Source organism: Psammomys obesus, unplaced genomic scaffold (genome assembly GCF_907164565.1).
Source record: "Psammomys obesus unplaced genomic scaffold, mPsaObe1.curated_primary_1811, whole genome shotgun sequence".
Classification (NCBI taxonomy): domain Eukaryota; kingdom Metazoa; phylum Chordata; class Mammalia; order Rodentia; family Muridae; genus Psammomys; species Psammomys obesus.
Window position 1 is genome coordinate 19,199,257 of NW_026596051.1, and position 17,123 is coordinate 19,216,379.

Below are 17,123 nucleotides of genomic sequence, written 5' to 3' on the forward strand. Positions count from 1 at the left end.
CTGGGGCCCCAGGAACACACCCTAGGATCCTAGGTGTCTACCTGGGCATTAAGTTCCTGTCCTCTGAGTTCCTATGGAAATGCTTTTCCAGTCTCATTTTACAAACAAGTATCTTCCCACCCAAGTCTACTGTTATCAAGCCTTGGACAGGGTTTATGATCCAGGTGTACACATTTGGAAATAGCTTTATTAGGAAAATTTAAAATCCTTCAGCTAGAACTCACTTGCCTTTGCAAAGTAGCATAAGCACACAGCAGCATTTGACCTGCACGCAATGCTGTTCCCCCTTCTGCAGAAAGCATGAGCAGAGCCATGTGTTCTGTTTGCCTGTTACATCCATCATCCTCAGCCCTTGCCAGAAGCATGTGTGAGTGTGTGTGTGTCTACCCGCATGAATGTACATGTGTGTATAGAAGCTGCAGACATGAGCCTCTGTGCAGAGGTCAAACACAAGACATGAGCCAGCATTCCCAGAAGCAGCATGATCAGGTTTCCATAAAAATGTGCAGAGACTGTGTTTCTGGGGTGGAGGGCTTGAGTTAAAGCAAACAAAAATACCACAGAGTATTTTGTTGTGTGGAGGAGTTGTGATTTTTCAATTCGAATCCCATTCTTTTAAGTACACTTTGACCTTATACTAAAAAGCCACCAGGCACCAAGTACCCTGAGTGGCAGGGCCTTCATTTATTATTTTGGAAAGGAACCCTGCAGGTACCTTTGGGAGATTCAGAGGACATTGAATAAAGCAGCCTCATTTCTCACATGGCTGGGAACCCTGTAGGAATAAGACCAGCCATGCTCACCTTCTCTCTGGGTGCTTTCTTTGTGGTCTGGACAAGTTGGTCTTGAGATTAGGTAAAAACAGAGTCTCACAATGCCAAGCTGCCTTCTGTGCTCTTGGCCTGCCCCAGGTGGATGTCTGGGTCCCTCTGGGTTGCCGCATGCCCATCCCAGCACTGTGTAACACATGGCTCTGCCCCACAAGAGACCTGAGCTCTAGGTGAGAGAGACATGAGTCCTGGGCGAAGCAGAGATGGCACTCTGGGTGTTGTAAGTGTGTGAGGTGGACTCATGGGAGCTTGGGAAAGGGTTGTCATGAGCCAGCTCTGATGGCCAGGTCGTATCTTCTTACTTTAGAAAGCTTGGCCTGGTCTGGAAGAAAGAGGTTGAAATGTGCGCATGCCAGCTGGCTTTTTTTTCTCTATGCTTTAACTTTCTTTTCTTTTCATGCTTTTTATTGGTTCTGTTAAACAAATATTTATAGAAAATATCAAGTCTAGTTTGTCTTCATTGCATTTTTCCCCTGTATTAAGACCTTAAAACGTTGAGCTGCTGGGTATAGTGGCACACACCTTTAGTGACACACACCTCTGCACTTGGGGGGGCAAGGGAGGTGCGTGTCTGTGAGTTCGAGGCCTGCCTAGTCTACACAATGAGTTCCAGGACAGCCGGAGATGCATAGTAAGCCCTGTCTTGAAGCAAAAAGTTGTTGCTTTGAGCATCTGTCAATGCATAGAAGCAATGTGTGTGAAACAGATCCAGTGAGCATGCTTTCAGGGATCAACACTTAGCTGCCTCTGGGCAGATGTGAAAGTGCTCAGACCTTGAGGAGCATGTCAGCCAGTCTTCTGTTACTGTGACAAAATGTCTGAGCGAAACACTTTGAAGGAGGGCAAGTTTATTTCGGCTCAGTGTTTTAGTCCATGGTTAGTAGGCTCTGTTGCTTTTAGGCTTATGTCAGGGTCACGGTCGTGGCTGGAGCCCATGGCAGAGGAAGCTGCTTACTTTGGGGCAGTTAGGAAGACAGTAGTGGATGGAGGTAAGAGTCATGATATCTACCTCAAGTTATTGACCTAATTCCCTCCTACTAGGGTCCATCTCCTCAGGTTTCATCACTTCCCAATCAAGTCCCAAGCTATTGACCCAGCTTCAACATATGGTCTCTGGAGACATTTAAGACTCAGCCTATGTATAGCAGGTGGCTGGAGCAGGGAGCCTGGAGAGAAGAGACAAGACTGCCTTCTGGAGGGCAAGCTGTGCTGAGTCAAGAGAATGCACATGTCCTGAGGGGACAGCACACAAGAATCACCCAGACACACAGAGTTACACAGACGGACACACATACACAGAGTCACACAGACAGGCAGACACAGAGTCAGACCAGCATGCGTGTACAAACAGACAGATACACACACACACACTGAGAGAGAGAGAGAGAGAGAAAGAGAGAGAGAGAGAGCCATACAGACAAACACACATGCGCACACAGACAGGCAGACACAGGTGCATACCCACAGCACCTGCCTTTACCAGGGCTGGTAGGAATAGGTGAAACCATGCTACCACACGGTTCTCCCAGGGGCAGGGAAAAACAAAGAGAATGGAAGACAACAAAGCTTTTCCAGACCACACCTTTACAGCCACATTCTGGAGTGCAGGCTTTGGTGAGAATGAAAAACTCATCAAGTTCGGGGTTGTTTGTGTAATTGCAGCCAATTTCCTTAGTTAAAGCTACAATTACAAGATGAGGTTACTGGAGGCCTGGTATAGAAGTGCTGGCTGGGACGCTTCTCAGCTGCCTACCATGCGGGGGTGCCTACCACAGCCTTTCCCAGCGGGACTGGGTATTATTTTTTAGCTAAAGAGAGTAAGGCTTTGTAAGAGGTTCAGCGTTGCTTAGATGGTGAATGGGGGAGCTGGACTTGAACCACAGAGATCAGAACTTTCCCCTTCCGGTATGTTCCTTCCCCAGAGAAAGAAGAGTCTTGTCCTTTGTGCAAATGTTCTTGTCACTTGAAAATTTAGTCACTGCCTGGGGCAAGAGAAGAAAGGGGAGCCTGAGGGACATAGCATGGGAGTGAAGGAAGCTGCCCTTTCCCCCTCTTGCTGCTTGAGGAAGGCAAGATTTCTGGGAGGAGCACATTGCTGTGAGGCTTCAGCCTCTTTCATTTTCTTCCCTTCTCAAGTGCGGGCATCACTGTCTTCTCTTGGGAAAGCTGAGTGGCAAAGTGGCTGGGACGGACCCCAGTCAGATGCCAGCACCAGCGCAGTGACTGGGGCTGGCTGCGTAGGTTGACCCATCTGCCACTATACGGACTTGGGACACTGGGGTTTCTCTTTGCCTGGGAGTCTGGGTTTGAACACCGATACAGCTTAATCCCCAGAAGAACGAGGGTATTCTAAAAGAGCCACCTGCTGATTGCAGGAATGAAGGCTGTAAGTCCCACATGTGCCGAACTTCATACCACTGGACCTCATGAAACCATGACCATTCAGGGAGTGCCTGAGGAGACACTTAGATTGTGACCCATAGCCTGGCAGTTCCTGCCCCTGTGACTAGTCCAGGGTCATGGCCCAAGCTTTCAGCATGAGCAGAAAGGCTGCTCACACCACTGACAGCCCTGATGTCACTGAGGCTGTCACTTGGGAAGGTATTTATGCTGGATGCTGTCTTGGACATCGTCCTGCAAGATGGGGCTTCTCAGTCCCATCCTTTGCTAGAGAGGAAGTGGATGTTTGGAATGATTTGTTTCTTTTCCCCAAGGCCACAAAGCTGGTGACAGGTGCCCTGTCCTCCTGATTCACTGAGGGAGCCAAATCAGACAGGAGTTTGCTCAAACCCCAGTGTGACCAGTTTTCCTGAGCCCCCACCTGCCCTGTACTCAGAAAGGGAGCACAGAGAATCATTTCCTTTGTGCAGCTCCTCCTGCCAGAGAGGGGGGGCTGCCCTCCTGTGCCCTTTGCTTCCCTTAGACTGGTGGTTATCAACCTTTCTAATGCTGCGACCCTATAATACAGTTTCTCATGTTGTGACCCCAACCATAAAATTATTTTGTTGCTACTTTATTACTGAAATTTTGCTATGGTTGTGAATCATAATGTAAATATCTTGATATTCAAGATATCTGATATGCAACCCCATAAGTTGAGAGTCATTGTCAAGACACACACACACACCGACACATACATACACACCCCAGGCTGCCTGGCTGCTGTCCATTCTTTACACCCCTCCTTCCTGGATTCCCCTGTCCTTGCTCCTGAGGCCACTCCTCTTGTTTGCATCCTGCCTTTCTGTCCCATTACGCTTGGTCTCCCAATTTCTCCTCTTTACCCTTAAGTGTAGGATAGAAAAGGGAAGTGTTGCTTGGTCTTCTGCCTCTGTTCTCTGGTTTGCCCTCTCCCTGTGAGGCTCACCACTGTGGCTGGGAGCATTGTGGGTTTGTTTGTTTGTTTGTTTGTTTTTACTTGAGACTGTACTTATTTTGAGCCCTTTGGGCTCTAGCTTATCTCCTGTGGCCCCTGTATTCTCTTTCGCAAAACCCCAGTGCTGAAGACAGAAATACAGGAGTGTGTGCCCAGGTCTTGAGTGAGTCTGCCAGCAAAGGCTGCTGCTTCCTTAGGCAATGCCTGCATGCCCAGCCCCTCCCCGCCTCTGCAGCCCCATTGCCCCCTGTGCACCTTCCCTCCTCTCAGTTCCCGCACAGGGCTCACCCAAATGCCACACACTGGTTTTTCTTTTGTGTCTGTGTACTTCCTTCTTGCTACAACAACAAAGCACACACTTTGGGCCTTATCTGAGGGACTTGGTCTGTAGAAGTGGGAGTCTTTATTTTGTTTCTGATAAAAGCAACTTAGAGGAGGAAGAATGTGTCTTAGCTCACAGTTCTGCTGTTGCAGGGAAGTTAAGGCAGCCCGAAATAGAGGGTCACATCGCCCTCACAGTCAAGAGCAGACAGCAATGGATTGCTTGCATGTTTGCATTCAGACCCTTTCCTGTACTTACATAGTCCAGGTCCCAAATTTAAGGAATGGTGCCACCCACAATGGCTGAGCCATCCCACTTCAGTTAAAGGAATCAGAACATTCTGCCTAAACGTGCCCACCTGATCTAGACCATCCCTTCTTGAGACTTGTACTGTATCAAGTTGACAATTGAAGGTAGCAATCTGGAAAGTACATTGTATCAAGTTAACAACTGAAAGTAGCAATCACGGGTGCTTAGTCCATTAGTGCTGCTTTAACAAGATACTTCACATTGGGTCATTCACAAGAGGAATTTACCTCACACTTCTAGGGGTGCGAAGTCCATAATCCAGGTGCTGGGAGACTGGCAGACTAGTGAAGGCCTGTGCTCTGCTTCAAAGATTCTTTGTTTCTGTGTGCTATATACGAAAGGCACGGAAGCTCTTCTTTGAGATCTGAACGGTTCACAGAGGCTCAGCTCTCCTGACCCTGCTGCCTTCCAAAACCTTCCCATTCCAAGGCTGCTGCTCTGCTGTTGAATTTTCAACACAAATTTGAAAGATCAGAAGCATCTAAAATATGACATTATGTTCCGAGGAGGAGAAGGAGGCTCAGAACAGTTCATCATTCTGCCAAGGTGAAGGCCGGGTAGCGGAAGTCCCTCTCCTCATGTTGCAGTCCTTCCATCTTTCCTTTCGCTGACCAGGTTGAATCTCCTCCCCAGGCCCGAGGCCATGTAACTGGGCGCCTACACCTGCTATCCATTCCCCATAACTGCGCTCCTCCCAGCCACTCAGCACTCTGAGGTCTCCTTGAACTTGTCACAGGCTGCAGGGCCTTTGCATAGCTGTCCATTCTGTCAGTTCCCATGGCTAGACTCTTGAACTACTCAGCCCACGGCCTGTGTGTCATCCTGAGACAGTACCCAATCCTCTTGCTCTATGGTACCTGCCACCTTCCTGTGAAAGGACCATGCTTTATTCCTGAAGCTCTTCAGTTTGTCGAATGTCACCTTTCTTATATGTGTATATAAATTATGTGCATGTGGGTGCAGACACCTGAGGAGGCCAGAAGAGGAAGCCGATGCATCTGGAATTACAGGTCACTGTGAGTCACCTTAGAAGTGCAGGGAACCGAACTCAGATCCCCTTCATGAGCAGTACATATTCTCAACTGCTGAGAACCTCTTCAGCCACCCACTTTTTTGATGATCCTTATTGTTTATGATGACATCTCAGCGATATGGGAGAGGACTTCCAGAGAGAACCTGGAGTGTATTTTCCTGGTTAGGGCCAGGACTGTACAGATGATTTGGAGAGCAAATGAGTGGATCAATGAACAAACTTAGATCCATGTGAGTTTAAACACCAGATGCTGTTGGCCCCTTCTAGTTCCCCTGCCACACTGTAGGCCTCTGTCTGTCCTCTGTAGACTCAACCCATCACTTGGGAACCCCTCACTCTGGGCAGGCTCAGACTGTGTCTCACCCCCGCAGGTGATCAAAGAGGCCTACAGTGGCTGCGGCGGCCCCGTGGATCTAGAGGGTTCTCCACCACCCAGCGCCAGTGCCCCGGTGAACAAGGCAGAACTGGAGAAGGTGAGGGATGCCAGCTCTCATGTAGCTCTTTGTTTTGTTAATGGTTTTTATTTTCTGTGCCTACAGATGAGTTATGTAGATCTATGGGGGAATTGGTGAGACATTTCAGTACATGTGTGCAGTGGATTGGTTAGCCGGGGTATCTGTCTCCCTCACGTCTGCCATCACACACCTCGATCCTTTTATTCATAATTGCTAGTTTTAAAAACATCCTGTGAGAACTGCAGTACTTCGGTGGGCACGTCTTCAGTTCTGCCCCTGTCCATTTTCAGTGCCTTATTCGGGCTGAGCTCCAAGGAGTCATCTTATAGACTCGGTGGTTTGTTTTATTACCAGCAATGAATGAAGATGGAGACGTAAAGGAGGGAATGGCCTGGTTCACTCATAGCTGCTAAATGATGTCCGATTGCTGTGTGCCTTGCAGCACTCAGCAGGTCTGTGCTGGTTTGCTGCCTGCGAAGTGTTGAGAATTCGGTCCTTTAACTTTTGATATAACATTTCACTTTCCACCATACCTCACCAGGCCTGCATGACCACTGTGGAAATAATGTGATCCTTGTGTCCTTACAGAAACTGTCTTCAGAAAGGCCCAGCTCTGATGGAGAAGGTGTCGTGGAAAATGGAGTCACCACATGTAATGGAAAAGAACAAGGTGAGATTCTAACACACATGCCAAGAATATCTGAGCCCCACAAGCCAGTTGCAGTGAGAGGTGTGACAGTGTGGGAAGACTTTGTGCTCCAGCCGTGCAGGCACCACCACCCTCCATCCCGAGCCCAGAGCCTTCTTCTCATCCCACCTGCCTTTAAGTTCTCATCAAACCATTACAAACACATATACCACAGAATTTATAATCTTAACACATTTTAAAGTGTGTAGCCATCGCATACACCCATCTCTGGAACTTTTTTTTCACAAATCAAAACCTTGTTTCCATGAAACTCAAGTAGTCCCTCACCCCTTCCCTAGCTCTGGCAACGAGTGTTTCTATGGATCCCTCACAGTGGGGCTCTCATGCGAGTGGAATCCTGTTGTACTCGTTCATTTGCAACTGGCTTATTTTACCCAGTATCATATTTTCAAGGTTCATCCATGTTCCTTCCTCTTCAAGACTGAATAATATTCCATTATATGGACCGCATCCTGCCATCCATTCATCTACCAGGGGTACTGTGCTGCTTCTGACCTTTGGCTATAGAGAGCAGAACTGCTGTGAACACCCATGAGCATGGGCTAAAGTCTCTCGTTTCTAAGCTTGACTTCATAACAATACAGATGACATACAGTAAAACCCACCAACTTTGGTTTAACAGTTCTATGAACTTTAGTGTACAACAAGCAGCCATCCCCACAACTGAGAGAGAGAGAGAGAGAGCATTTCTGTCATCCCAGTGTTCCTTCGAACTCCTCTCTGCCACCTTTGCCCCACGCCATCTCAGGTAGCCACTACTATTTCCTTCCTGTACCCAGGATCTGGGGCGTATCACCTCTTGGGGGTTTCTTTCCTGTAGTCTCCTCAGTGCACCTTGATTTCCAGTGTGGTTGCTGCCGCATAGCATTTGCTATGGAGATGAGTGCTGCTAGTTTCCCACTGACCAATCTCAGGACACACAGCGATTCTGGGGACATTCTGATTTCCAGGTAGGACTTTATACAGACATGTGACTCCATGTCCCCCAGGAACCTATCCAGATGTGGGCTTGCAAGGTCATATATCCTCATGGGATCACTGTCCCTATCTGGCCTGCAGTCTTTACCTGGTATTGCGTAGATGTGTGGTGGTACAGAGCTGTGGCCTCCCCAGTGGGTGAGCAGTTTAGCACGCTCGTTGTCTGTGTGTCTCTTTGCTAGAACGTCATCTCAGATCCTTTGATCACATTTAGATGGGGTTGTTATTGAGCTTTTGGAGACTCTGTGCATACTCTCTCTCTCTGAGTCACTTATAAAATCTCTGTTTCCTGCAGGTTGTCCCCATCTGTATGGCTGGACATTTTATTCCTGAGTATGTGCTGAAGTGAGGGGTGTGGCTTGAGGGTATGTGGAGGAAGCCAGAGCTCTGTGGACCCAAGAGCTTGCTCAGGGAGCCTGGGGCCCCATCTGTATGGCTCATGTGTGAGTAGTGCTCCTACCTGGGAATGAGTCATGTGCTGTGCCGGCAGCTGTCCCAGCCCTGAGAATTCTGGAACCCAGACAATGTCACGGTTCACGACGGAAGGTCACACTGTCTGTTCCTTCATTGTGGTTTTTCTAATGCAGTCTGGGCTGAATGTAATTTTAGTCCTGCCCTTTGAAAACATAACCAGGCATGTTATATAGAATGAAGATCTCAGAGCTGGAAACTATCTTTAGCTTTTGCTCTGAGGTCTCCAGGCTTCTGCTTTGTGATTTAGCTTCTTCCTCTCTTTTTGTCTGTGTTTTTGTTGTTGTTGTTGTTCTTTTTGTTGGGAGACAATCTTTTCATGCAGGCTGATCTCAACCTCATGGACTCCAGAGGTTGTCCAGACTCAGTCTCCCAAGCTGGGACCTCAGCAGTGACATAAGCCAGGTTATTGTTTTGCTGCTGAGGTGCAACAGACGTGGTGGATAGCTCAGGCTTCTTGCTTTATGCCCCCCCCCCAGCCCCCGTGAACCCGTGTGACTGGGATCTATGGAGTAATGCATCTGTTGGATGTTGATGTAGGCCTTGTATCTGTCCCTAGGTCTCTCCTGCTTGCTCTTTAAAGAGAAAATTCTTTATTATTTATGTGTGAGTGTATGCACATGTGCGTGAGGTGCCTGTGGAGGCCAGAAGATGGCTTCTCTGGAGTTAGAGGGGAGGCACCTGACGTCAATCCTGGGATCCTCTCTAGGAGAGGCACATGCTCTTAACCCCCAAACCATCTCTGCAGCCCCTCCTTTTCTCTGTTTAACCAAAACAACCTGTGTGTTTGGGAATGAGCAGGTGAGCTGGCTCGCACATTTTCCTATTGTCTGACACTGTGCTTTGTGTATTATAGCCGCTTGTCAAAGATCACAAAGGAACTTCATAGTCCAGATGGACCCTAAGCTCCTCTTACCCTTGTTCTTGATCTGTTTAGCTTGGAACACTGTGATGGTGTTTTTAGCGGTCACAAAGAGGAATCCTGAGCTTATCCATTCTGCCTACATGCTGTGGTCTCACCAGAGAAAACAGTGATAAAAGCTCTGCTCTGAGATAGCCATTTCTTCTTTGAAGATGGACTCTGTATAGACACTGGGGAGTCAGTGACCATCCTATAGCAGATGTAGGGAAAGATGATGGAAGTCCTGGACTGTAGATACTACACTGCCCCAGCCAGTGCTGTGTGAGGACTATTTGAGAAATAGTCTTCAATGGGGGTGTTTGTGGGTAGACTTGTTGAACCAGAGGTCTGATGATGTCACCTCTCCCTCCCTTCCTTCCCCTAAACTAGACAAAAAAAAAATCATTTCACTTTCATTTCTGTAGAAGAAAATGGGCTGCCTAGGTTTGTGACATTCACACATTGAAATGTATAACATTCCCTTTCTGTCTCTGTCACTAAGGCATTGGTCTTGGCCATCTATGCTCTTTGAACCCTTCCATTGTTCTGCTGTGTAACCCCACTGACTTGGGAGTTCTCTATTGACTTTTGAATTTGATAATGTGCTAAATCCTGCCCCCTTTCCAGCAGAATAGCTTCAAAGTGCCCTTAATGGCTTCTCGGTCATTTCCCTACACGGGACTTTTCTACATGACCTAAGGTCTGATTCTTCTCTGCCTTAGGGCTTGGGGTCCAGCAAGCACTTTGCTGGCAGGAGCTGATCTCAGTTATGCTGAGTGTGAATCCTGCTCTCACTGAGTCCTGCTGCCTGAGTGGAAGGGTTACCTGGAGGCAGAGCCTTGAGGAGCATGTCTCCAGTCACTTCGCTTCCAGCTTGCCTGGGAATGGGAGGCAGTGAAGCTCATCTGCAGGTTCCTGGGGAGCCGCAATGGAACCAGACACTGTCGATTCCACTCCCTGTGGCTTGGCAGGAGTGAAGTAGAATTGACCCAGCTCTCTGGACCCAGGCTTCTGTCTGGTATAATGAGAAGAGCTGAGTCTCCCCACCAAGGCCTTGGATAGGTTCTCATTACTCAGGAAGTAGATGTGTGTCTAAGAGCATGGAACAGGGGGTGCACAGGTGTTCCCATGGGTATTTCCCTGAAGATCTCAGTAGGCCTTAATCTTGTTTACTGAAAACAACTCAAAAATGTCTGTGTTGTAAAGACATATACTGCAGGCTGGGGTGCGAACAGCAGAGGCTCAAGATCAAGGCCACAGGCATGGTTTATCGCTGGGAGACTTTCTTTCTGGCTTGTATACTCACTTGTATACTCTGTGCACAGACAGTCTGTAAAAAGGCACTACTGTTTAATCCATCATTCACACCCTGTGGCCTCATTTGACCTTCGTTTTTAGAACTCCTGTCTCCAAATACAGTCACGCTTGGGGTCAGAATTATGAGGCCCGGCCAGGACCATTCAGTATAGAATGTTTTGTTTGCCCTCAAATTCCTCATGGCTTCATCTTTTTAGTGACAGTATGGCAGCTTCCTCCTTAGACAATGCTACTTGTTTTTTACACCAGAGGAGAGGCAAGGATTTTACTGATCTTATGGGGTGGGACAGGGTGGAAGTAGAAACAGGGATTGTTTCCTCCTCTTCACTGGGGAGGACTGGAGAGGGATGCTTAATGTGTGATCACCCTTGTTTAGAGGAGGGGTGGGAATTATTTCATAGCTTAGCACATGGCCCTGGATGTTGTCTCTGAAATGCTTCCATGTGTTGTGCTGGGGTTCATTTGTTCCTGAAAAATGAGAAGGGATCCTGGATGCCCATTGCATTCTAAAATGGTTTGTGTTGCCTAAAATGTTGCCACAGAAGGTTAAAGGGTTGAACTAGGTTTGTATAGTGACAAGGTGATGCTGTATTGGTCTTGGTGCAGAACGGCACCTCAGTGGGGCTGTAACCCAATGGAGGAGACCCTTGGGAAAGGGCCTTGCACTCTGGCTCTAGCACATGGTACCCTAATGAGACTGAGATGGATAACTAGCCTTTGCCCAAAATTGTTCTTGAGTGGAAGGATCAGGTTCCCCAGCTCTGAGTGTGTCCTTACCCCTTCATCCTGACTTCTCTGAGTCTTATCCTCATGATTCAGCTGGATTCAAGGATGAAGCCTGAGTAGGAGCAGATAGGGGACACCACTTGTCAGTCAACCTCCCTTTGTGACATGGTGTGGAGAAATGAGAACTGCCCTATGTCAGAACATGGAGCCATTATCACCCTGCAGGGACTCTGAACCAAGACTCTGCACATGGAACCCAGGATTTCCAGGTCTTCTGGTTTTGCAGGGAAAGCCTTTTTTTTTTTTTTTTTGTATAAAATGTTTCTATGTTTATAGGTTGATAGTTCATTCCTAGCCATCACTGTCCTGGCCAAGTAGGAGATGATGGCTTGAAGGGTAGATCTCTGGTCTGATAGCCCTGTATAGGGAATCTCAGAATAGTGTCCAAAATGGACAAGAGAGGCCCCCAACAAGGACTCACTTTCCCCTTCTTTCCTTGAAGACCCGCCCCTTGTCAGCTGCTGGGGCAGTGGCACCAACTCTTCTTGGTTCCTTGGGCCCTTCCCTCTTCGCCTTTCCCAGACTGATAATATGTATCAACTTATCTTTCTGCCTAGGAGTGTCTCCCAATGAGACAGACACAACTCATTCTTCATGTCTGAGAAGTCAGCCAGAAATCCACCGTGGGCAGGCTCTGTCTGACCGTTCAGCTATTCTCCCAGAGATTTGTATCTCCATGTGGTTCTTGCCATCATTTCTCATCTTTGTTGCCATGAGCATGTCATGTATGTCTGGTAGTGTACATGTGCCTGTATGCACGTGAATACATACCTGATCCTCCCTGGAGTACAGGCTTCCTGAGTGCAGCCATATCCTTCTGCGACCCCAGCATATGGACCCCCAGATGGCTCATCATAGGTGCCCATGTGAATGATGAGTAGCACTTTGGGGAGGAAGAAATGCCTGGTGATTAATGCTGAGATTTCCCCACTAACCATGAATGCCTAAGACACACTTTTGTGTTGACAGTGAAGAGGAAGAAAACCTCCAAGTCGGAGGCCAAGGGAACTGTGTCCAAGGTCACTGGGAAGAAAATTACCAAGATCATTGGCCTGGGAAAGAAGAAGCCATCCACAGATGAGCAGACGTCATCAGCGGAGGAAGACGTGCCCACCTGTGGTAAGACCCTGCCACGTGCCAGCAGGCTGTCGCTGGGTGCGCTGTGGGGCCACCTGAATTGTGGGAACTGGTTTGAGCTTTTAGAATAGAAGAATCTTCATGGGCTTGTGATGCTCTCCTCGTTCTTTCAAGGTAAAAACCAACGTTCTCTGTTATATGAGAACACCTTCCACTCCGGTGTTTCCAACTAGGACACAGGCAAAGACAGGCCAAGGCTCTAGAACCGAGTCTCCTTCTAGTCACACCTTGGGTTTAAGCAGCAAATCCAGAGATGGCTAAAGCCATCCCACAGTCACAGTGTCACAGTGCTGTCTTCTGTCTGGTTTTTTCTTTTTTTCTTTTTTAAGCTGCTTTGTCAGGATTAGGTAAAGCATGTGTTATATAAAAGCCACTAAGCTAGTCTTGTACGCCATGGTGTCCGGGCTAGAGACTACAGGGAGGAACCAAACAGGGAAAAGAACCAGAGGAATGCATGCCAACAGCCAGCTATGACCACCAAGGGGAAAGCAAAGAGATGGAGGGCGCTAGCATAACACCTAAGTTAGGCTGTGGTCAGGCTGCTGGGTGCAGCCTCCATGAGAGTGGCAGTGATATCACACTGTAACGGTCCCAGTAACCACACTTAGGAGAAGTGCATAGCTCTTTCAAGGAAGAAAACTTTGTAAGTGGGAAGAAGGGTTGGCCTTTTGCTTTTATTTTATTTTTCATAGTACTAGAAGTTCTCTAGGCTGGTTAGCATCCTACCACCAGGCCCTTTCCTTCCTTAAAAAAAAAAAATCCATGGAGCCTGGCATATGGGTACATCCCTGCAATCCTCACATCAGGGAGGCAGAAGTGTAGAGGGTTGCCGCCAGTGAGGCCAGCCTGGGCTATGTAGTGAGTACTGACTAGTCAGGGCCTCAGAGCAAGACCCTATATCAGAACAAAACAAAAACAGCATGGGCTGTAATTGTCCTTGTATGTTGCAGAGCTGTTGCAGGCTCTGCTTCCCATTGGTGAGAACACAATTCCTTCATTCAAAGCCATTCTGTTTACAACTCCCTCTGTCCCCTTGAGCATCCTCCTTGAGGGCTGACTCCGGAAAGAATCATAACCTCTGCAGGTACCAGGAGCCAGGTGCACTGCAGATTCCTAGGGTGTCTCTCATCAAGTGGCTCTTGGGGACAGGAGGACAGAATCGGGTCAGCTGGTAATGATGGTTTCCACATTCCTTTCCATGAGGAGAGAACTTGGCCTCAGAACAGCCAGCTGAACAGAGCTGTGACGGAATGGGGAGGGTCTGGCGACACTGCCACACTGCTCCTGGCCAACCTCCATCTTCTTGAAGCTCTTGGGGACATAGTCTTTCTCCCTGCTTTTGTCATCAGTCCTTGTAATGACAGCAGTAAGGAGTTAAAACGAGTTTTGCTTCTGCCCCCCCCCCCCCACTTCTCTAGGATGGTGGAGGAGATAGAACTTATTTTTTTAGACAAGGTCTCACCAGGTAGACCAGGCTGGCCTTAGACTCACAGAGATCTGCCTGCCTCTGTCTCCTGAGTGCTGGGGTTAAAGGCCTGGCAGGAGGTAGAAAGGCTTTTGCTAGGAATGGTTGCTTATTAACCAGGTGGGAGAGTAGGAAGCTGCAGTAGGGGTCCTCTTGCAGAGACCGCTGATGCTCACAGAGGGGAGTGACTTGCTCCAAGTCTCAGGGCTCATTGAAGACAGAACTGGTGACCTTCCCCTCCCCCAAACTTTTTCTGACTCTCTGTAACTCATGTCCAGTTCTACACTTCCTTATCAGAAAAGCACAGCCTCGCAGGCCTCCCCGTAATCTGAGTGGCTGGTCTCCATTCTGGCCATTTTCTTGAGAGCCTGGGTGATCCTGAGAGCAGGCGCCCGAGACAGCTGCTGTAGGCAGCTCTGGCCTCTGCCGAGACCGTGCCCTCTGTCCACACAACTCTAAAATTGCCCCCACGGCACTTTGGCAGAGCAGGGTTAAGGGGAAGCGTCTCTGGGAGAGCAGGGAACAATGGCCATTTTCAGCCCTTCAGTGCAGCTGCAGGAAAGGACAGGAAAGGAGCTGGACTCAGGCCCGGGGGACTGGCCCTGCCAAGCTGAGCCCCTGCAGCTGCTGGGAGACAGCACTAAGCTGATGGGCCTGAAGGGCAGAGCAGCTGAGCAGGCAGAAAAGACTCCCTGGAGTTACTGAGCTGAGCCTGGTGCCTGTCTACGCACTGCAGTCTGCTTATGCTGGGTGGGGTGCTCTGGTTTTCTGGGGTGCTTTTGCAAGGTTTTCATGGGCTGGGGAACAGACCTGTAGAAGCAGCTGGGCTGCCCTGGGTGTTGTCTCCGTCCTCCTGAGAGGCCTTTGAGGGATGCGTTACTGTTTCTCTGAGCAGCTTTTTCCACAGTCCTCCAGGTTATGTACCCAAGAGATGCACCAAGATGCCATACCCAAGGGGGCTTTCATCTGGCCTTCCATGGGCTGACAAAGTCCCAGGGTTCTTATTACTCTGTAAGCGAAGCTGTGAGACCTTCTTCCAGCTCTCCTTTCTGTCTACTCACCCGTCTGCCCCACACAGGCACCTTACACTAGCCACACCAGCCTGGGCACCTTCTTTCTCTACCCACCTTGGAGCTCAGTCTTGTCCAAGCCTCCTATTGCATTACTAGATTATGACACTGCTCGCTGTGTCCCCATCACCCAGCACGGGACCCCCGAAAATGGTAGCAAAGCTACTCACTGCTTTGGGGATTCAGGCTGCTTGTCTGGGACGTGAGCTCCAACAGTCCCTTGGTTTCTGTAAGAGCGGGAGGTGAACTGAGCAAGTGCTGAGCTCCCATGTTATTGTCACTATCCGTTCATCTGCTGTGTTTTAAAGCCAACAAAACACATCCGTACATTAGCCCTGCTCAGGCTCAGGTGAAAATGTACAATCTCAGGCTTATCTCAGAATTATAAAGTCAACTTTATAATTCTAATGGAACCTTGTTTATTCTTGCCTTCCTGTAGCATTTGGAATGGAAAGAATCTCAGAATATTAAACTGAAATTACCCAGTTTTTAAGATATAGTAGTACCTTACTGTAATAGCCCCAGACATAGAAAACAGCAACCTGGGTCAGGCTGACACAAATATCCATGTTCTTTCTATGACACATAACTTTCAGCCTGGCTGAAGCCGATTATACCACGGCCCAAGTGATTTCAACTCTACAAAGCCAAGAAAAAGTGGCTTCTGGAAGGGGGCCAGGAAGGAGAGATACAATGTGGGGTCTTGCTATATTGCCAAGGCTGGTCTCACACTTCTTGGCTCAAGTGATCTTCCTGTTTCTGTCTCCTGAGTAGCTGACACTATACTTCCATGCTTCCATAACAGGTAAATAACTGAAGACTTTCTGTATGTCTATGGCAGTGTGGATTGAATGCAGAGCTTTGTGAATGGTAGTCATTCACTTTTTTTTTTTTTTTTTTTAAGGCAGGGTCTTACTAGTTGCCCCAGTAGGCATCAAAGTTGGGATTTTCTGCACCATCAGATATAGTAGTATTAATCATCTTTATTCTCATGGATCTTCAAACACTAGGAATATAAGTCACAATCACTTAGAAAATTGAAAATAAAAACACTCAACCAAGTGTGGTAATTGTGGCGTACACCTTTAATGCCAACACTCAGGAGGGAGGCAGAGGCAGGGCAGCCTGGTGCAGAGCTAGTTTCAAGACAGCCAGAGCCACACAGAGAAACCCTGTTTTGATTTGCCTACCACAGAGGGCCTCTGAAAAAGTCTACCCATCAGGGTATAGAAGGACATACTCTAGCCAAACTTTGGGCAGAGTGCAGAAAACCTTATGGAAGAAGAAGGAAATAGAAAGACCTGGAAGGGACAGGAACTCCAAAGGAGAGCAACAGAGCCCAAAATCCTGGGCCTAGGGGGTCCTACAGAGACCAATACTCCAACCAAGGACATGCATGGAGAGGACCTAGACCCCTGTTCAGAGGAAGCCCATAGGCTGCTCATTTTCTAAGTTGGTTCCCTAGTAAGGGGGGCAAAGGCTGTCTCTGACATGAACTCAGTGGCTGGCTCTTTGATCACCTCCCCCTGTGAGGGTGCAGCCTTGCTAGGCCGAAGAAGATAATGCAGCCAGTCCTGATAAGACCTGATAGACTAGGGTCCTATAGAAGGGGAGGAGGCCCTCCCCTATCAGGGGACTAACGGAGAGGCAGAGGGGGAAGAAGAGGGAAGGTGGGTGGAACTGGGAGATGAGGGAGGGGGCTACAGCTGGGATACAAAGTGAATATATCAAGATAAATAAATAAATACATAATACATTAATACATAAATAAAAGCAAAATGGAAAACTAAACAATAAAACCCTCATATTATTGTCCCCTGAATCCCCCAGCCTCGGGAGCCCAAGCCTTCACGTCCTGGCTACACTCTGGCACCCTCTGGTGGCAGATGTCTGCTTCAGCTCAAAGATCTGGCTGGTCTCCTCAGCAAGGCGGCGGGTGTTAGTGATGAGAGTGGGGTCCACCC

The 17,123-nt window shown here is 48.4% G+C and overlaps 1 protein-coding gene across 4 annotated transcripts in view; it reads left to right on the plus strand.

Moving 5' to 3' along the window:
• Afap1 (actin filament associated protein 1) overlaps positions 1-17,123 on the plus strand; it is a 110,981-nt gene that overhangs the window by 61,295 nt on the left and 32,563 nt on the right. For all 4 annotated transcript variants that reach the window (XM_055624165.1, XM_055624167.1, XM_055624168.1 and 1 more), the window contains exons 7-9: positions 6,242-6,343; positions 6,914-6,995; positions 12,457-12,606. In XM_055624165.1, the coding sequence (XP_055480140.1) occupies positions 6,242-6,343; positions 6,914-6,995; positions 12,457-12,606 (334 nt within the window). The remainder of the gene's footprint in view (positions 1-6,241; positions 6,344-6,913; positions 6,996-12,456; positions 12,607-17,123) is intronic.